The following is a 21,695-nucleotide window of genomic DNA, read 5'->3' as shown; positions in this document are numbered from 1 at the left end:
CTGGCTTTGTCAGGTGGAAAATTTGTCTTGTTCCTAGGGCACCATGGAGAAAGCCCTGTCTGGGGAAGAGGGAGGGGGGACCATGCCCTGCAGGGCTGCCACCCTCTTCCCTGGGACAGTGAGAAGAGCTCAGATCCCTGGGCAGCAGGGATCAAGGGAAGCTGCTGATATCTTGGGGAGGTGGGGCAGCTTGCAGGGGTCTTGGGCTACCTGGGGTAGTGTCCCAAAGGGTTGTTCTCCTGGAATGGGGAAAGGAGATGAATGGGGCTGGGGGCTGCTGTGTCTTCATGGAGAGCTCCAGGCCTGACGGGCTGTGCCATGGCCACGTGCCAGGTCACTGTGTCCGCTGCGGGTCAAAGCCAGCCATGGATCGTGTCCCGATCCATGCTGGGGGAGTGGTGGGGAACGGGACCGGCCCCGGGGAGCTCGCTGGGGGAAGCCCTCGTGGCACCCAGGGTGGGGCTGGTGGGTACACAAGGACTTCGGGGGCTCAGTGGTACCGGGTGCTGCAATACGGCATTCCAGAGGAGGGGCTGCTCGGGGACACTCGCCGGGACGGGCGGATTTAGTGGGGAAGCCATGTGCCTGTGGCCAGCTGGGCCACGGTGGGGACAGAGGGGCCAGGCGCCGGTGGGCGATGGGCGGTAGGCGGGAGCAGCGACCCCAGGAGCCGGCAGTAACCCAGGCAGCTGTGATTGAGGAGGGACACAGACGGGCCGGTGCCGGGGAAGCGCCCGTGCTTAATGGATCCTGCCAACGGCCCCTCGGGGGTCGGTGCCAAGGGTCAGTCCCGTGGGTCAGTCCCGGCGGCAGTGCTCGGGTTCCGGGGGTCAGTCCCGTGGGTCAGTTCTGGGGGTCAGTCCCCAGTGCAGATGCCGGGGTCGGTGCCGGGGTCAGTCCCCGGTGCAGGTGTCGGGGTCGGTGCCGGGGTCGGTGCCGGGGTCAGTCCCCGGTGCAGGTGTCGGGGTCGGTGCCGGGGTCGGTGCCGGGGTCAGTCCCCGGTGCAGGTGTCGGGGTCGGTGCCGGGGTCGGTGCCGGGGTCAGTCCCCGGTGCAGGTGTCGGGGTCGGTGCCGGGGTCAGTCCCCGGTGCAGGTGTCGGGGTCGGTGCCGGGGTCGGTGCCGGGGTCAGTCCCCGGTGCAGGTGCCGGGGTCGGTGCCGGGGTCGGTGCCGGGGTCAGTCCCCGGTGCAGGTGTCGGGGTCGGTGCCGGGGTCAGTCCCCGGTGCAGGTGTCGGGGTCGGTGCCGGGGTCAGTCCCCGGTGCAGGTGTCGGGGTCGGTGCCGGGGTCGCTGCCGTCTCAGGGACGCTGCGCGAGCCGTTGGCGCCCCCTGCCGGCGCAGCGGGCGGCACGGGGCGGGGCCGGGGGAGTGGCGCCGCCGCGCCGCCAGGGGGCGGTACCGCACGGGGGGGCGGGGCGCGGCGGCGACGTGTGGGCGGGGCTGGCGGGGGCGGGCCCGGGCCGGTCCGGGCGGGCGGAGGTGCCGGTGCTGCTGGTGCCGGTGCCGCCGCCATGTACCGGGCCCTGTACAGCTTCCGCTCGGCCGAGCCCAACTCGCTGCCCTTCGCTGCCGGAGAGACCTTCCTGCTGCTGGAGCGCAGCAACCAGCACTGGTGGCTCGTCACCCGCGCCGGCTCTGGCGAGACGGGCTATGCGCCGGCCTCCTACCTCCAGCGGCTGCAGGTGGGCCGGGCCGGGCCGGGCCGGGCGGGGGCGGCTCTGCCGGAGGTCCCGGGGCCGGGCGGCGCTGCCCTGGCCCCTCGCAGGCAGCGGGGCTTTCCCGGCTGTCCCAGGCTGGGTTTGTGCCGGGGCGGTGCAGGGCACCGCTGCTCTGAGCAGCGCAGCCCCAGCCGCTCGTGTCCCTCGCGGGTCTTCCCCGGGAGCCGCTGGCCCGGCTGGGGAAACGGGTGTGCCATTTCTGTGGCCGTGGCTGCCCCTGCAGTGTCTGCAGCAGGCGGGAACAGTCTGGGACACTGTGGGATGGGAATCCCGTAGTGGCAGGAGGCAGGATTCATCTCCGGTGGTGTCAGGTTTGGGGAGCACCAGCCCTGCGGGTCAGGGACAAAGTGAGACCTCAGCAGGCTCATCCGGAGGAAGGGGGCTGGATACTGGATACGGATCTCCTGGGCCTGAAAGTCTGAGGGGCTGTTTACTCCTGCAGAACTGGGAGAGGAAGATAGGAGCATCCCTGGGAGATGCTGAGGGGGATTCTCCTTCCCGGAGTAAACATGATTACAGGTAAACTGGAATCTCCCGGCCAGCAGCCGTGGTTGGTGTAAGTTAGTGGCACTCCTATGACCATCTCTGTGCTGGCTGTTCAGCCTTGGGGCTCTGTGTGTCTGGTACTCCCACACTGCGAGGATAGTGAGGGGTGCTTGTCCTGCTTCCACTAACACACCACGACACCCGCAGCACACCCCTGCTGTCCTGGGGGCCAGGAGAAGCCATGGCAGCTGCCTGCCATGGCAGCACTTACAGCCAAGTTGGTGATACTGGGAATTACCCAAGGTCCAACACCTGCTGTGGCCCTAACTGGGGTCAGAGGATGGAGTACACCTTTTGCTGCTGGGGTGTAAGCACTGTGCCATGCAAGTGTCATGGGAAAAAGGTGGCATGTAACTTGTACAGTGCAGGAGCTGCTTAGTGGAGGAAAACATGGCTTCTGTAATTAAAATAGGCATTTCATATAGAGCTAATTCATGGGGGCTTTTGTACTTTTGGCCCACAGGATAGCTGTGGGACCTGGGTGCTGAAGTCTCTTTGCATTAGTGAATGGGTAACTGCACAGAAATGCGTGTGAATGTTAAAAGGGGCCTTTTGGCATCTGTCTGAAAATGGTGACAACCCTTTTTATTTTAGTGTGCTGCTGCTGCTCCTTCAGATGCCATTGAATTTCTGATTAGCAGTAACTCAGTCTGTAAGTAAGTGTGGGTGTGGGATTTGCAGAACACTCCAGTGAGACAAGCATTAGCAGGAGAGTGTGTATGTGTGTCAGGGCAAGACCAGGTCATTTTGATGGCCACTTGGTCCATCCATCCTGTGAAGCTGGGGCTCTTCTGCAGCCTTGCAGGATGGCCTGATGGAAGGGGACATCTTGTGTATCAATAAGCCCTTAATAAGCTCTTTACAGGAGCTATTTAGTTACAGAGCAAAGACCTTATTAACTGCTAGATTTTAAAACCCCACAGTGGCATAGCTCCAGGTTGCTGCTCATGAGTTTCCTCTCTGCAGTCTCAGCTTCATTTGCTTGTGTGGCATGACGTCTTCTCACTGCTGTGGGTGCAGGAGCCTTCTCCTAGGCTGCTCACTCGTACCAGTGTTTCTTGCAGGTACCTTGCTAGTATGCATCTCAGAATCTTACAGGAAAAGTATTAATTCTATGACTTTACATTAATTTCTAACATCATATTTTGCTACAGCCTCAACACAGCTTGCAGTCTGCCAGGCTGACTCCTGACATGTCAGTAATGCACTGGTATTAAAGCAGCAATGCTGGTGACTTTGTGGGCATTCCCTCTAGTTCAGCTGTAACTTTCCCAAATGCCTTTAGACCTTGTTGTAGGAAACAGTCTGCCCTGCATCTGCCCATCTGTGTTTTGGCCATTAAATTTCCAGCACCTGAATTTGTTGATGATGTGTGAAGCAGCAGGATCTGCTCTGCAGATGCAGTCATCCTGCGTGTCTGTGACTGACTTTGTGTTGTTGCATCTTGCCAGCTCTGAAGAGCTGATGTGAAGTCAAAACATGTGTTTATTCATAGCAGAAAGCATCTGCTCACTGAGAGTGTGCTTGAGACTGTTTGCTCAATGTCCAGGAGGAGTGCAAACATTTTGTCACCCAGTTTTGGTTTAATAAGGGCACAGAGACCAATTAGTGACAGCGGTTTGGGAGGTAATTAATGCTGCCCCAATCACAGCAGGGAAAAGCACTGCTAATGATTGGTGTTAGCAGGGAGAGAGCGTGGCCAACAGGAGTCACCATTGTAAAGGTAAGCTTGGCCTTCCTCAGCAGTGCAGTTAGGTTCCAGGTGAGCAGTAGGTTGGGGAACAGTCAGAGCCCCTCACAGCAACCTGCTGAGAGGATGCTCACGAGGGAGGCTTGAGCTGCTGTGCACTATTAGGAACATTTGTTTTCTTCTGAGCTTCTCTTGCGTTTCAGGGTTTTTTTTTTTCCCTCAGCTTTCATAGATATGGGATATTGATGCCTTAGCTTCTCTAAAAGAAAAAAATAATTCTCAGTTATTTTTTTAATGCTTATTTTTGCCTGATGTCTTCTTGCAGGATTTTGTATTGAAATCCTTGTGGCTCAGTACTGCTGTTAAAAGAGAGCTAGTTGTAGGGGGGGGAAATAGCTCCACCAACAAATCCTTCTTAGAATACCCCTAAGTAACAAGCTGGGGCCCAGCCAGAGCACCAGAAGGTACAGATGATGTGAAGTTAATTTGAGTCAATTAGAAATGCCCAACTTCAGCTGATATTCCTGCTGATTTTACTCTTCTGTAGTTCCCTTTTAGCTCCTGTTTGGGTTATTAAGAGTAATTTCAAGTCGAGTGCTGCTCTGGGGATAGATGCTGAGGGGCGTAAAGCAGCAAGAGGGGAAGATTGGGCTGTGCTGCTGAATGGGGCAGCTTGTGGACTGCACACAAAGAGAGTTGCTTGTTGAAACAGTGGCCTCACACGTGGCTTTGCCCTGGCTCTGCGTGTCCTTGGTGGAGATCTTGGGAGGCCTTGACACCAGCAGGCACGATAGTGCCCAGCAAGGTCGTGTACTCAGGGGCTGCAGGTGCTGCTGCCAGACAAGTGAAAACATGTATCTAGCTAGCACTGTGCCAGTGACAGCACAAGGGTAGTGGCCTCCAGCTACTGGTGGAGCATGAAATGTGCTAATATCTAATGCCAGGTGAATACTGCTGCAGCAAAACTGTCCACTCAAGTGCCAGGCCTTCCTATTGAACGGCAAGGTGCCTGTCAGCATGAGGTTGGTGTTTTGTCTCTAGCTGTGTGCTGATGCTTAAGTGATGTATGAGTGGCAGAAAAACATTAAAATGGAGATTGAAATGGAGCTTAGGGTGTCCTCTGGAGTCAGACAGTCACTCCAGAAGATAGGCTTTTCAAACCTTTATGTGCAGCTGTAAAAGATTCAATTTGGAAAGCTTGCTTAGGCACAGGAGGTTCACTCAGTGTCAGGAAGGGACAAATACTAAGTCTAGCAAATAAGAAGGTTCCTTTCTGTGGGATAAATAGCTCTATGTTGCTATTATTATGATGGAACCTGGAAACTTGTATGGGAATGTGGAGTTATTCCAGCTCTGGATGAAAATTTCAGGCTGTGGCACAGCAGCACCAGGAGCACAGAGGGAGTGGTTGTCCTGGAGGATGCTGAGTATGGGTGACACTTGGCCTGCCAGGAAAGCTGATCTGCTCTGCTCCTGGCAGGACAGGGGCTGGCTGTGGTGGTTTGCTCCTGCTGTGGGACCCACATCCAGGAGCAGCAGGGCTGCTTCAGCTCTCAGCCTCACCAGGCACCACGACTGATCTTGTCATGTCTCATGTCTGCACTGACCCAGGCTGCATTGCCTGTCAATGAAAGTGTTAACATTAAATGCCAAGGAGGGAAATGGCAGCTTTAAAATGCTCTATTGGTAAATGTCAGGGGTGCAAAAATAAGTGCTAACTCACAGGGAGATGTTTCCTGATGAAGTGGAAATGGTTTAGCCTGTTGGCTGTTACAAATTAGCTGTCCAGCTGTATTAAGCCATTTGGAAACAGCTTTGAAATTAATATTGATATCCTTTTCAAAATTACCTTAAATTTATTTGGAATAAGTGAAAAATTGTTTGTAATGTGGATTTTGAGTCTCTATTCCTGCTTTCACATTGTACCTCTGGAGGAGCAAGGAAAGGTCTCTTTGGGTGCAAAGGTGTGTATGCTGATGGCCAAGAAGCTTTGAACTGTCTGGTGAGAAAATGGAGCCAAGCAAAGAGTGTAACAAGCATTTTGAGGATGCCTTGGATTGCTGTTTGCAGTATCTTTTTCTACAAGAATAAACAGACATGTGATAAAAATAAGAGACTGCTTTGTGCAGCCTAGCAACAACTAAAATTCTCCTGCAGCACGAGCAAGTGCGTAGTGGCAGAGTACTGGTAGTCCTGACTAGGCAGGCACAGGAGTGGTGTGTCACCTCCCCAGCTGCAAAGAAGACAGGTTTCTGTGAGGGAGAGAAATTTGAGCACTCTCTGTTTACCCAAACCATTCTGCCCTATTTCTTGTTGAAGCATTGACCTGGGTTCAGGACTGGAATTGTGTGGTGCAGAGTGAGGTACTGTAGGAGCTGCCTTTTCTTGCAGACCAGGGCACGCCAGGGCTCAGCGTGTGGGTCTCACAGCTCATGGCCACTCCTCCAGCCTGATCCCACATCTTACACCCAGCCCTGCTGTCCAGCCTTCCCCTAAGCTGCCTCTGCTCTTGTGAGCCCCACTCTCAGTTAATTCAGTTCACTGGCTTGCTGGAAAGCTCCTTGTTTGTAATTGTGTTGCTTCTCTGCCAGGATCTCATGTGCATTGGTTTAGGGATGGAGCAGCATGTGCCAAGGCTGGTGCTGTGTAGGATCACTGTGGCAGCTCAGGTAGTGTCAAACCTTCCACACTGCCATGGAGACAGTGATGGTTGTGGAACGCAGTTGGAATCGTAGAATAGCTTGAATTGGGAGGGACTTTAAAGATCGAGTTCCAGCTCCCCAGTTGGTTGTACATTGTCAATCACAAAATAGTTTGGGTTGGAAGGGACCTCTGGAGATCATCCAGTCCAACGCCCTGCAAAGGCAGGGCCACCTGGAGCAGTGACACATGAACGTGTCCAGGTGGGTTTAGAATGTCTCCAGAGAGGGAGATACTACAACCTCCCCGGGCTTGCTGGAAACTGAGTTTTGGCAATTGTTGTTTGCTATAAGAGTTTCTCCCTCCATCTGCTTAAAACCCAACTTTAAACTTGGTGCTTCTGCCCCTTGGCAGAGTTGCTCTCGTTGTTCCTGAACAGGTGGTGATTGTACGGACTGTCCCCTGTGCTGGAGCCTGCAGCGTTATTTGTCATCTGCTGCAGGTTTGACAGAGCTTTCAATGGGCGTGAGAGCTTAATTGCAATACTCACACAGATCCTGAGTAAGTGCTTAGGCTAAAAATAAAGTTTTATTTTGGAGAATGAGCAGCTGGTAGTGCTTTGTAGCTGAGGCTGCGTTTCTTGACACATGCGAGAAAGTGAAAGAATGAAGCATTTTTCTCTGGGGTCTCACCATAGCAGAGATGCTGTTGTGTTAGAGCTGCTTGTGCTTTGAGATTAAGTTTTATTCTTGAGACTAAATTACACAGTTAAGGGAGTTATAACCATTTCTAATTACTGTAGCTAAACACTTGAAATTTTAGCCAGAAGATCTACAATCTTTCACGGTCCAGAATGATTAAAGTAGAGCTATGGTAATGATCTTTAGTCTTGGCTGTGAAGACATGTTCTTCTCATTTTTACTCCAATTAAAATAGTTGGGTTTTTTGATACCAGATAAAATTTGTCTTTGTGGCCTGGACACCCAGGTTATGAGCAGCATTGGTGGTGTGGTCTTATCGCTCCTGTGTCATGGGTGGAATGACACTGGTGGATGCATGGATGGCTCTCTTGGGCTGGAAATATTAAGCCTGTTTCAGGGCTGAACAAAATGAAGGCTGCTTTGATCAGAAGAGATCTGGCAGTATCTGAGAGTCTGGCACGTGTCTGAGAGTCCATGTGAGCAATGTGGCTGCAGCTCTCTTTGCTTTGGAGAAAGGGCAAGGTGAGGAGGCAGATTGGAAAGAGGAAATGTGCCATTTTCTTCCCAGCCTTTAAAGAGGCACTTGCCCAGAGCAGACAGACACAGATTGGTTCCCAACTTCCCTGCGGGGTCATAGTGTCTGCCAGGCCATTTGCACCTCTGCTTTTTAGTGCTGGGCTATGAGCATTTCACAGTGTTGCACATTTGGTCACCCGCTGTTACCTTGCAATTTTACTGATCAAATCTGTGATTTTTTTTTTTTTTTTTTTGCCTACTGTATGGTTTTTGAATGCTTTTCATCAGGAGAAGATGGCTGGGTTTCTTTCCTTGTTTACATCTGGATGATGATGAGCTTTTTATTGCAAAAGGAAGAACTGCCAGCTTTGAACTAGGAACATCCTGCTCTGTTTGTGCTTCTGCATCACTTCTCACAATCCCACTCTTGGGTATTCTTTGAGGATTTTCAGCATCCCATCACGTGAACTCTTATTAGAAAAAACAAACACAAACTGAAAAAAAAAAAAAGGAGGAAAGATTTGTATTGAAAGAAATATGAAACCAATAAACCAGAAAGTTCATGGAAATTGATTTTCTTGTGATTGTTGCTCTACGTGAAGTACAGAGGGAGCAAGACACTGAAGAGCTGGGAGAAATTAATGTTGCTTGTCCTTGGAGAAAAATGGGCTCTGTTAGTGATGATGGGAAAACAATGTGAAGAGTCCTTCTCCTTGGAAGAGAAGAGTAACCTCCATGCTTGGGGCAGCCTGTAAGCCAGGAAAGGCTTTGACAAAAGCAGACTAGATCATGGTCACTGGCTGACCTAAGAAGATCCCTTGCAAAGCCTTGGGCATATTAATGCCCATGGGGGAGGTCAAATCCCACGGTGTAAAGTGGGTGTTTACATCTGTCAATGGTTGAAACATGAAAAACAGCTGAACCTGTCTGTTGAGAGCTCTGGTTCTGGAGCAGAAGCAACCTCCTTTATATTCTGTTCCTTTTGTATTTCAGATATGCATAAAAACAAACAGTTTATAAGAGCATCCCAGATTTACTCCCTCATGAACAATTTAAACTTTGTTGTTCCTAGACAGGATTATGTATTCAGTGTGTGAGTTGTCAGCCTGGGTATTGGAAGAAGTACGAATTCCAGAAGGGTTTTATAAGGAGGGAAGTACAAGCAGCCTTAGTATGCAATTATAGCATTGGATGGTCTGCAAGAAAATTAGACTTCACACATACTAACATTTTACATGGCCACTGCCATAACCAAAATTTTTCAAGCCACAAGTTCTAACAGAGAACTTCTCTGTGTGCTGAGATTTTAAAATTAAAATGCATGTGCATTTTGTTTCTTTTTGAGACAAAACTTAAATTGAGGCTTTCATCTTGGCCATATCAGTAAGAGTTGACTTAATTTATTTCACTAAAGAAGTATATTTCTGTGCAGGCTTGCAGGGGCTGTGAGGGCTAGAAGTGTTTGGTGTTGGATTGAGGAATCAGCTGGTCCTGCAGGGCTGGTGATCTCTGGCTCCCAGAGTTGCTGTAGCTGTGTGTGCAGACTGCTGTGTGATGGGTGCCAACTTCTAGTGGGAAGGAAGTCTTATTTCCAGGGCTGACACTCTCCAGAGGGACGTGGATGCTGGCACTCCTGGAGGACCCCAGTATGTGCTTTTTCTTTGAGTTGGCACCTGGATCTAAAAAATCCTTGTATTTAGAGGAAAAATTCTCATTTGAAATGGTAGTTCACGGGAAATTCTTTCTGTGGACCCTGATTGACCTCATTGCCTCAGGTCTGAGTCGCAGCAGGAATTGTGGGTCCTGGTCCTGCATCTGGAGGAGCATCACTTTGCTTCCCCAGCCACTGGCTCACAAATCGAATTTTGACCTTTAAAAGAGGGTCTTGTCAAACCTAATTTGTCTTGACTTATCACATGGCAAAACCTTTGATTTTAAAACCAGGGTTTTGAAGCTTGTCATGTGAGAAGCGGAACAGAGGACACGGTTCATGACTGCATCTGTTTGTCTTTGCTCCCCTTTGGCCCCCATCACACTCTCACCGCAGGGATATTGAGCACTATTCTGTGGGAACTTCTGTCAGTGCTAATGGGCAAATAGAGTTGTCCAAAAGACAAGACCCACCACCTTGGGAGAGGAGGCTCAGCTTCATGTGAGATCATCTGTGTTCATGCCCTGCAGTGCAGAGCTTGTGTGGCAGAGCTGTTTGTTTCCCTTTCAAGGGAGCAAAGAAATAAAACTTGTCCTGTTTTAGCACGAGGCTTAGGCAAGAAGGGGAAGTAAGATTTTGTCAACTTTATAGAATGAGGTTGGGAGGTCCATGGGTTTGATTTTCCTAGTTATTTTCTTGCCTGTTGAAGTTGTTTAGAAGAAGTTGTCACTCCTGTCCTCCTTGGAAGCTGCTTGCTTCTTGTGAAGCCCGTGTCCTTCCTCCTGTCCATCTGGACCAGCTAAAAAGGCAGCATCACCCTGATGCAAGTGCCATGAACTCACTCCTCTGACTCAGGCTGGTTTTCATGCTAGTGGGATGTGCTTTTGAATAGGGATCTCCTGTCATGCTGCTGGGGGTGGGGGGGAGGGAAACATCTGTGCTGCTTTGTCTCCCTTTGTTGCTCAGGCTGGGGTGGTGTGTGTGAAAGTGGTCTGCAAGGTGTTGACTTTTTCATACCACTGGAGACTGGTGGAAATGCCACTGGAGACTGGTGGAAATGCCACTGGAGACTGGTGGAAATGCCACTGGAGACTGGTGGAAATGCCACTGGAGACTGGTGGAAATGCCACTGGAGACTGGTGGAAATGCCACTGGAGACTGGTGGAAATGCCACTGGAGACTGGTATTTTACGTTGTTCAGCTGCTCAAGAGTAGTTTGGTTTTTTTTGGTTTTTTTTTTTATCAAGCTGTTGTTATGCTAGATAATTCCAGGCTGTGGGTCATTTCTTGCTAAATCACAGGTTTCAAATTCAGATTAGGTATTTTCTAAGTAATAACTATTAATTATTTCTTGTTTTTTTTTGTATTACAAGTAGGGACAGTGCCTTGTAGTATGAAAACCTTATGGCAGGCCTCAATCCAAAGCTTCTATTATGTTGAACAAAAACCAAAGGATTGAGGGAGAAGATGAGGCAAGAGCTGCAGAGATAGACACTCACCCACAAGGAGGCAGGAATTGCTGGGATGATGTCTTGATGAAAAAGTCTTTGAATGCTTATCCATGAGGTTTGTGCCTGAGGCCATACATCCTCAGCTGCTGATGTAGCTGGGATGTCATCTCCCACAGTTCCTGCTGCCTGCTCCCCCTCCACTGCCCTTGAGCTTGCTGGGAGGCTGAGCTCAGCCTCTGAGCTTCATCCTCTTTCTCTGGAGGTGAGAAGAAAGCCTTGATGGACCACATAGGTGCCTTTCACCCACTTGCACCTGGAGGATGGAAGTGGTTGGACATGTTTTTGAGATGGAGGGCTCTTTGTTAGCAGAGTTCAGTCAATGTCTGTATGCTGCAATAAGAACCAGGGCAGCTCCTGTGGAAACCAGATGGCCGCCTAGAGACATCAAGTTGAAGCTCTGCACTGAGCAGACAAATGCCAGCCTCCGTGGCCTCTGAATCTGATGTGGTGACAATTCCTTTTTGTGTGAACTCGGTGAATTCTGTGCCTTTCCAGATTGTCGCTGATGTTGGAGACAGGCATATGACAGGACACACTGAAGTTCATGAGATGACAGCCAAATGTTATTGTTGGGTGCCCCTTTTATAGGGGCTCTGTGCAGGTGACAAGGAAGCCTCTGCAGGACCTGCGTGGTGGCTTGGCACAACTGCAGGGCACTGTGGTGACAAAACGTCCGGGCACGGGGCGGCTTTGCGGCGTGGCGCGGTTTCACGGCTTAGCGCGGCTGTCTCGCCCGTCCTCCTCTCCCACGTGCCTGCTGCAGCGCCCCTGCCTCCTGGACAGGAGAGAGAAAACATGCACACGAATTGTGCAAACCACACAGCTTCAGAGTTACTGTCACCCTTTGCTTGCTGTTCGGCAGCTCCAGACCTGCATGCAGGACATGAGCTGAGTCCTGGCCATCTCCATTCCTGCAGATTTGTCCCGCACAGTATGGGCTGGGAAGATTTCCTGAAATACAGTGGTTTGCTTTCGCTGATGCCTCTGAGTGAGATGGATGATGATACAGGTGAATGTGGCACGAGAAGAAGCAGATATAAGAAATCAATCCTGTAATGAGCCATGGGAGCTGGGAGCAACTTTTGCTCATGGGAAATGAACAGTCTAACAAAGGCAGGTTTTTTTGTTCACTGCCTCAGGAAGTGAGGAAAACAGGATTATGGCTGTTTTGCTGCCTGAAGCACACTGTCTTACGAGGACATTCCCCTCCTGTCCCCATTTCTTTGTGTTTTCTGAGGAGCCGGTGCTACTCTAAGCTGCAAAAGGAGATGGGATTATAAATTGCAGCTAAAGCAGAGGCTGGTTTTCTCCTGAAGATAGTGTGGGACACTAATGAGTTGCTTTTCTTCTGAGACTCACCTCTTACTTCCTTATAGGTGAAATGTCAGCAAATCCAGGTGAACCCTTAAAAAACCCACTGAACAAACCCCAGAATTTGTTCTAGAACTGAATCTGAAGATAACAGCAAGTTAGCCTCATTCCTTTGGTAAACAGAGCTAAACTTGAAATTCTCAAGCTACTTTTGTAGGTCAATGGAAACTGTCAGTCTGTTGAAGTTTTGCAGCACAGAAAAATAGTGTTCTGCTGTCTGCCAGACAAAAACAGCTGCAGGATCTTTAGTTCAAAAATTTCTGGGGTTTATTTCAGCTTGTGCTGTTGTTTTAATGATCACACATATAACGGTGTAAGACACTGCTGCAGATCTCAGTGGTATCTTCATTGGTTTTGGGGTATGAATTAGCTTTAGTTTTATCACGTTCCCCATAAAGCACGATTGCATTGACTTGCTGGATTTGGTGAGAGTCAGGAACAGAAACATCAGCAGAAATCCACTTTACCAAGAATAAATGTGCGTGCAGAAGCAGCTCTTAGCTAACAAGGATGTGTGCATGCTTGGGTATTTTGTCTGTGACCAATTAGCATGATCTCCCTCTTGACAGTGCAATGTGTATGGAGTATTTCAACCCCTCTGATACCTCCTCCCTTTGGTGCCCTACACCTGCACCCTCAACAGTCTTTAAATGGCTTTGCTATAATTAACTGGCACACCTAACTTCATGTAATTCTTGTGTATAGCACTGATAAGCCAAAAGCATGAATAACATCCCCTGTTCCATAGTGCTACTGTGAACATGTTAAAATATATAGCTACCAAAACCCATGGCACAGGATCCTCTTTTGGAGGATATTCCTTCTTGCCATAGCTTTCCTGTGGCCCACCTGAAAGCAAATGAGCATGTGAGGGTTATCTTTTACAGGGAGTCTCGTTGTTACATTGCTTAAATCCCAGAATGAGTAATTTGTTCCAGTCTAAAGTCATGAATGATCCTAGTGGCTGGAAGAAGCCTGCTGGGTCTGGACGTGCTGTTCTGCATAGGTGGAGGACTTGTTTGGTCTTCCCATGCTGGGAAATATGTCCCCACCAAAGAGGAGATGTGTTTCTTCCACAATGGTGGGAGCTGTTCAGTACAGCTTGAAAATGTTGGGGAGAAGCTGGTTGGGTATCCTGGGGTTTCCCAGTACTGATGTTTCAAATCTTTGTTCCTTTGACCCAGAGGGGGCTGTGGAGAGAAGTAAAGTTGCTTCTGAGATCCATATTGTGGGAACATTATATGGGCACCTGCTTTGGAGAAACCTTGTAAATATGTTTTCTGTCTTGGGTCCCTGGCCTGAAACAACATTAGCAGGAGAAGATCTCAAGGACCTTGGTTTATCTTTTGTGCTTAGGAGTTTTGTGAAGGGATGATAGTAAATGTGCTGTTGGCAAGTGATCCCTCCAGCTTCGAATGAATTTTGCTCCATGAGAATGTGGAGCTGCTGTCTTTGAACAGGGGGGCAGCATAAACACAGGCATTCTGTTTTTGCTTGGAGTAGTTTTATTCCTGGTAAAAAATGCTCAGGTTTTTCCACATGGTGATCTGAGGGTCACTTTATTTCGGAGGAGGTCGCACATGTGATCTGATCACACAACATGGTAAGCTGAGTTTCAGGTAGGATGCACCAGTAATTTGAGGAAGGGAAATGCTCATTACAGAGGAAAATGCTGGGTTTTCTCTATAAGTTAGTGTGTTCTGTTCTGATCCTGCCCTGCTGGCTTTCTCTTTATTTTGGGTGTGTGTTACAAATTGATGGGGTTTAGATAAGTCCTTGCCTTTTGCCCAGGCCTCTGGCAGCAGACAGTAGCTTTATTGAGGTGGCCAGCACCCCAAAATCCACTCTCATTCACAAGTTCTTTAATAATGCATGATTCAGTCTATTATAGAGTGAATTATTTATTTAATAGACACAAAACTAACAGACATAAGACTTAAACTAATACTACACAGGAATAAGGACAAAAAGAGACTACTAGTAGATATGTACAGCATGAGGTTAAAGCTACCTATTAATGTTACAGCTACCGAAGAAATAATATAACTTAGGATTCAATGTATCTTACCATCCAGTCATTGATCCTTCCTCTCAATTCCCAGGAAAGTAACCACAGAATCTGCATCCAAACTCTGGGGAGAAGTCTTGAATGCTTGTCAGGGTGTGTGTAAGACACTTCTGCCTCTGTGATAACTCACCTGTCTTTTACAGTTTGTAAAACAGTGTCTCTCAGTCAAAAATATTTCTTTTATCTCTTCCCACATCTGCTCTCCAGACTAAGATGTTGATTCTTAGCTGAGGCCTGAGCTTTTTTGGAGCCAGAGATGATCCCTTGTTGGGCCTTTCAGCCAGGTTATCTCTTTATGCACCAAGTATCTGTGGTAGAGGAGGGGAGGGGTAGATGTCCTGCCACAGCGTGCAGGGGAGCTGTGTCCCTTCGTGGCAGAGGAAGCAATGCTCATTCTGCATGTAGAGTCCAAAACACAGAAAAATTATTTTCTATCCAGACTGTTAATTGATCCTGCAGCAACAAGCTACCTTTGATCCTCCTGACTAGAATGATCTTTGGGGAGAACTTTCCAGGGCCTCTCTCAGGTTTGCTCACAGTAATGCAAGACAGGTTTTCAGCTCACAGTGACAGCTTAGCAGGAAAGAGCCTAGGCTGTGCCAGGTCTGCCAGCTCCTGGTGCTACTCAAAAGATCCTGGGGATTCATGTCTGGTTTACTATTTGTGCAATTTACAACTGTCCAGGACTAAAACTAGCTGATGACTTTTCTGTGGTTGCCTCTTAAGGATGGAATCTCTTTTCTTTCATTAATGGTTTTAATGAAGTACATATACACATACAGGTTCATCGGTGGATACCAGAAAGCAGCACTTGTTCTCCATTGGCAGACTGAAATCGTTCATGCCAAGCCCACAGGCTCTGCACTTCCTTGGATGGTGACCTGTGCACCTTCCTTGCCCCTTCTCCTTCTTGCCTGGCCAATGTTCCTGGGATGTACACTTGAGTCTGCTGCCTGTCTTCCTATGTTCACTGGGACTGAGACAGCAGCTCCGATTAATTTGGCATCACAACTCCAGTTTGCTGCCTTCTGACTCTTGCCAGAGTGCTGGTCATGGGACAGGGAGGATTTGGGAAGAAAAGCTGATAAGCCATAAATTCCTGTGCAAGATGAATCACGAGTTATTACCTCTTTCTCAAACATGTAACTGCAAGCTGTTACATCAGTGCCAGTCTGTGGAATGCAGGAGGAAAGTCCCTTTTGGTTAACATGTACATATGGGCTCTTTTGCATCTGTCTTTGGGCATCAGTTGAATTGACAACATAATTGCATATTTTTTCCTGCTTGATCCCTGGACACTTTACTTACTTGATCCTCATGTACTGTAATGTGCTCCAAGGCAGGGGTGAATAGGAAAGGAAAGAGTTCTCTTGATCATGGCAGACATTTGAATTTTTTTATCCTATGTTTTATATAACTGTCACATTTCTGGCATTTTGCTACAATCTCTGCTATGGAAATAAATTGTGGGGGGAACCTGAGCCTTCCTCTTTGAATGCCAGAAGAAGAGCCAGGACTTGCGGAGTTTTCCAGTCTTGTTCTCTCCTCTGGGCTCTGACCTTGCTCCTCGTTCTGGCAGCTCTTGGCAAGTCTGTTTAACTGCAAAGAGAGTTTCTGTGGCTGGATCTTCATCCCACATCCATGTTTTTGCCAACTCAATCAAAACAAAGATGGCTGAGATTAGCACCTTGCACTCTCCCCAACACTCTGGGTACTTAGAAATTAGTTGCATTTTTGATCATAATTAATACAGGGGTTGTTTTATAGACCTGTGCTAATTGTGTGCAAGTGATCTTGGAGCTGTGCTGAATCTCGGTGAGCAAATAACATCTTTAGCAGTTTTTGGGCTACCAAACTGAAGACTACACAAAGTCTGGCAAAACTCCTTCTGTTGGGCTTTTTTTCAACTTCAAATGCTAATATGTCAAAAGTCTTGGTATACTTCTAGTGCTGCCCTGCAGTATGTTTCCTTTCACTTTGATACATGCTGGTTCATAATCCTGAGTTTTCATCAAAGCAGAGGCTATCTACTATTTTCTTTTTCAGTGCAGATGATAACTCAAGTGTATATATACATTTTATATTTATGTATGTGTCAGTAGAAATGTAAGTTTTCCTGCACATGTTGATCATGTCAGATACTGACTTGACTTGACAATTGTGTGCAAAAATTATGTTGAACAGGTGATCCTAAAGAGAGGGGCAGCTCTGTTGTCTGGAGCAGGCTGAACCAGGGAAGTCCCTGAAGTATTGAGAGCAGTAACAATAAAGGCAGCAGGGAACAGCAAGATATATATGTTGATTGTTTTCTTTTAAAAATTTGTCTCTGCTTTTATCCTCTTAGAGTGGAGACATGTGTTCTGGTTACTGGAGAGTGCAAAATTATGAGGTGAAGAAATCAGTAGCCGATTCTGGTCATCGTGGCCAGTAAACAGGGTCTGAGCATGGCTGGAGAGACTTAGGATGAAGCATTTCCACCTCAGGAAGTACAAGCATGCAGTGCTGGGTTGCATGCATTCTCTTGTCCCTCGGCCTATCTCTGCCCCCTTCTCCCTGACTCCGAGGCTTCCTGCTCTTGGGAGAGAAATTGATTGAGGTTTGGTTGCTGTGCATCCCTCTGCTGCCTTCAGGGTTCTGTTTGTTCCGAATGCCTCTTGTGCCTGTACTGTCCCTAGTTAGTGTATCTCTTTGGCAGGAGCTTTGGCTTTTGCTTTAGCATGATTTGCACAGCTTAAGCCTTTTCCCTGGCTATCCTTTCTTTTCATTTCCCATTTGTGCCGGCTGTCTGCTCAAGCCGCTGCTGTCAGCACACAGTGGAAAAACACCGATCCGTGAGAAACGCACTGTAGCATATCAGCAGGAATTCCTGGGCTGCTTCTGGGCTGCCTCTTTGTCAGGAGAGCTCAGCCATGTCTTTGTTTTTTCACAAGCGAGTCAGAGATGCTGCAGGTTTGTTTGGAGCTTTACTCATCTTATTTGCTCAGTAACCAGGGCAGTTGCCCATTGTTTCACTTGCGTTTTTGTTGTGTGCTTTTAAGTGCCATAAGGCACAATATTTTCATGCTGGCAAGAGTAAGTTAATGCATCTCTCTTAGCCAACAGCCTGAGGACTAAAAATTTCTGATTTGGGCTGCAAAAAGGGAAGGGAAAGGAGCTGAGTTTTCCCCAGCAATGTAAAAAAACCAAAATTCAGCCCATTTGTTTGAGCTGTGTGGTCCCAAAGGGGGAACTCTGATCTGGCACATCACTCTGCCACAGACAAAGGATAGTTGATTTTTGTACGTTGGTGCCGCGATCATTTCAATCTGGAAGGAATAAACATGCAGACAGTCTGGCGGTGACTGGGAGTGAAGGGCATGTGACCTAAGAGGTGGCGTTCCTCTCCGATTTGTGTAACAAAGAACCAGCCTGTGCCTGTGTTTGCCAGCAGGATAAATATACTAATTTCACCAGTGGTCCGTGTCAGTGCAGCTGCATGAAAACTGAGCTGTCACTAGAGACAAAACTTTGTCTGTCCTTTGTTGTCATGTTGTGAAAGCTGGGGCAATGAGATGAGGGTGAAGATGAGCAGCCCTGCCTGGGCACCGCTCTGGCTGCAGAGGCAGCTGCAGGCATGAGGGCACCGATTCCTGCACATGCAGAAGAGTAAATGCCCTTGATCTCTAATGAATGGGGGGGTAGGAGGAGAAAAAAAAAAAAATCTATGTTTTCTTGGATCAGCCCCCTGTGGAGGCAAAGAAAAGGCTGCCATAAGTTAATGGGCCACTTTCATAAATGTGGGAGCCTTGTGCACAAAGAGTGGCTCAGCCTGTCTGAGCTGATGCAGCTGTCAGCCTGTTTGTCTAGAAAATGCTTTTCTGAAAGGTATGATTATTCTAGACTGTTGAGCAAGTTCTTCTATGTGAATGCATTTAAACAACACCAGTGGTACACGTGAAAAGATTACAAACAAAGAGAGAGGGGAGAACATTTTTGATAGCTTGGGGAGGGCAGGAGAGGAGGGTGTGCTGCCTGTACAACAAGGACACCTGTAGTGTCTTCTGAATTGCTTGGGTCTCTCACCAGCCTGTGCGACACATCCTGTGCAGGTATGCTCTTTTTGGGGAGACTGCTCCTGGGGCAGTGAGGATGAGAGCAGTGTGAGGCACAGGGATAGATGCATTTCTGTCTCTGCAGGGCCATGCCTGTGCTGGCCGTGCTTTAGGCACTCACAAGACATTCTGGAAGGGTACTTCTTAAAAGCTTGTCTTTGGCCCTGGGAAAGACATCTTCCCCAACCACCCTGGGGTGTGCAAAGCACCCCAAGGCAGTGCTGAGGTCTAAGACTGTCCTCATCATGTGGGGAGGAAATTGGCAGCAGGCTCTGGGGATATCCTTTGTTTGCTTCTGTTATTAGCAAGGAGTGAGGAAATAATGATTTATTAATGCTTCTGTGATTCTCCTACACCAGACTATGAAGGAAGAAATTCAGTTTCCTGGCTGACAGTCATGGCTCTAATTGAGCAGTACCATGTTCCTTGCAGAGCAGCTGGCCTGTGGGGTGCTGGTGGTAGCCCTGGTTCTCTGATACAGTGCCCATAGCCAGTATGGCCTGTGATCACCAAGGGTCACTTCTCTGCTCTTCCCCTGCCGCTGGCTGTTGCCAGGCTGCTGGAGACAGGCTGCATAGAGAGCCCAGCATTTCTCTGCTGCAGCGTTGTTTGATTAAACCAGAAATATCTGATAGAGGGAATGGCAGCCACTCCTTTCTGGGGTGAAGCACCGGTGGGAATGTGTTATCAATACTTCAGTAAATACCCCTTGATCTTCTTGGTATGTTGGGCAGAAGGTTGGTGCCTCTTTGTGATGGCCTGGGCACCATCACTCCACGCTGGCCAAGGAGACTCCTGTGCTCACCCTGTGAGGGCCAGTGCTTTCCACTGCTATCGCTGCCCTGTCACAGCCATGTTCCTGCCCTGTCCCTGCCACCTTTTCTGCCTTCCCAGAGTGGCTGGCATGGCTGTGGCTGTGCCTGGCAAGCCAGTAAACTGGTGAAGGACACAGTTAACAGCTTGCATGCTGCAGTGGTTGCTCAGGACTCTGCCAACCCCCACCGTGCAGTCTCAGTAAATCCAGCTGAATTCCTGGGCTTTGCTTGGTACGTCTCCTCTGACAGCCCTCTGTACAGCAATGCCCTTTTCATGCATTCCCTTGCTTCCATGTGAGCCTTAGCTTATGAATAGGGTTTCATCTCTGTAGCCCAGAGCATAGGATGGGGCAGGACTGCAGCACAGGACTCTGCAGGACTTTGGAGCACCCAGCCCTGCCTTCACTCCAGGGCTCTGCTCTTGCTGCCACTTTGTGGCCTCTCCTTTGCAGGCTGTAGAGCCGTGTGTGGCCAGGGCTGCCTGTGAATGTGTGAGGACCCCTGCCTGCCTGTGTCCCAGCTGCCAGCATCCTCAGCAATGGGTACTGGATACAAGCAGGATCCCCCTGTCCTGCAGAGTGACTGATCTCCCTAGATTGCATGGGGAGAAAAGCGAGGCACTGCCCAGAATTGCTGTGAGCACATAATCACTCGAGTCCTAGGGAGGAGGAGATCATAGGTGAGACCTTGGCAAACCAGACTTTTGCCCTTTGCAGCCTGTGCTCATTTCAACTGCAATGTGCTTTTTCATCCATCCCCCTTTAAACAAAGCAGTGCCATTTTGGTTAACCTGAGGAGTGTGCAGATCCTTTGAATCACATGATCTATGCAGGATACTGACATTTATTTTTTAACTTTTATGACTATGATGCAAGGGATCCCTGATGGTGGGTGTCCTACAAACCCAGAATGCGAGGCAGCTCCTGTGCTGAAGACCCTGCCATTTCCCCCCTCACCCAACATGCACCCTCCCAACTCAGCTGAGCAAGGGAGATGGTTTATGAGCAGCATCAACAATGTCATAAAGTGCAAGTAGCAAGTTAATGCTGCTTTTTTATTCCAGCCCTTTGACAGGGCCTTGTTAATAGAAGTCTGGGAACAGAAACAAAAAGAAAGGGCACAGCAGTTAAAAGCCAGTTGTCACAGCACTGCTGCATTAGTGTGAAAATGCTGTGTTTTATCAGAAAGAAAGCACCCTCTCCATAGTAAATGGCATTGCACAGCAAGGAGCCTCTCCTGTGGAGGCAGGCTGAGTGGTATTGTTCAGCCTGGAGAAGGCATTAGGGAAACCTCCTTGCCTCCAGTACTTAAAGGGAGCTTATAAAAAGATGGACAATGATTTTTACATTGGCAGGTAGTGCTAAGACAAGGGGATACAGTTTTAAACTGTAAGAGGCAAGGATTACATTGGATACTAGGGGGAAATTCCTTAACTGGAGAGTGGTGAGGCTCTGGAAGAGGTTGCCCAGAGAAACTGTGGATGCCCCATCCCTGGAAGTATTTAAGGCCAGGTTGGACAGGACCCTGGGAAATCTGGTCTAGTGAGTGACATTCCTACTCATGGTAGGGGGTTGGAACTAGAAGATTTAAAAGATCCCTTCCAACCCAAACCCTTCTATGATTTCAGCCTGTGGATGGATTCCTGTGGACTGCACTGATGTGCTCCCTGGAAGAGGGCAGAGATGCTGAGCTGTTCAGTAGGATTCAGTGCTCTGTACCACTGTCTTCCTTGGGATGATCAGACTGAGAAAGGGTTTAAACCCATGTGGGTGAAAGTGTGGAAGACTGCGGAGGATGGGACTGGGTGGGGACTCATATGGGAATGCAGAGGGCAGGGGTCTGTGGCACTCAGAGCAACACTGACGTTCTCCTGGAGACAGCAGTGCTGGAGACTTCTGTACTGCTCCCCTTTCCCAGAGAGAGCATGCAGCTTGCTGTAATTTTCTCTTATCTTTTCAGAAAATGAGGTGAATTCACTGAAATAACTTGCTGTTCCTTCCAACCCTCCTTGGAATGAATTCAAATACACTTTGCTCCGTTTCCTTAGTTCTGTGGTTAGAGGTGATGAAATGCTCACTAGGCCATATCCCTAGGCCACATGGGGCTGCTTGGAGGCTTCATCCCAAAGTTGAATTCTGAGTATTGGTTTTGTTCTTGACCTGATACTTTAACAGATTTGGTTTTATTTTTAAAGTTTTCCCCAATTGCTTTCTTCCCTATCTTTCTTGGGAAAACAAACCAACAAAAAAAAAAAAAAAGCCCTCCTAAATTTTTCAAAGCTGAGTATTGCAGAAGAGATCTCTCATCTCATCCACACCTTGTTTTATTCCCCACAGTCTGTGGTAGTTGTTAATTCACATTTGCTTAAGCAATTAACC

At 48.6% G+C, this 21,695-nt stretch overlaps 1 protein-coding gene across 1 annotated transcript in view; it reads left to right on the top strand.

Moving 5' to 3' along the window:
• The first annotated feature begins 1,450 nt into the window (after positions 1-1,450).
• NCKIPSD (NCK interacting protein with SH3 domain) overlaps positions 1,451-21,695 on the top strand; it is a 51,513-nt gene continuing 31,268 nt past the window's right edge. Inside the window, exon 1 of the mRNA XM_053989807.1 lies at positions 1,451-1,681. Within this exon, the coding sequence (XP_053845782.1) occupies positions 1,511-1,681 (171 nt within the window). The 5' untranslated portion in view covers positions 1,451-1,510. The remainder of the gene's footprint in view (positions 1,682-21,695) is intronic.

Source organism: Vidua macroura, chromosome 13, assembly GCF_024509145.1.
Source record: "Vidua macroura isolate BioBank_ID:100142 chromosome 13, ASM2450914v1, whole genome shotgun sequence".
Taxonomy (NCBI): domain Eukaryota; kingdom Metazoa; phylum Chordata; class Aves; order Passeriformes; family Viduidae; genus Vidua; species Vidua macroura.
Note: the sequence above shows the minus strand (reverse complement) of the source record. Positions and strands in the feature narration are given on the sequence as shown.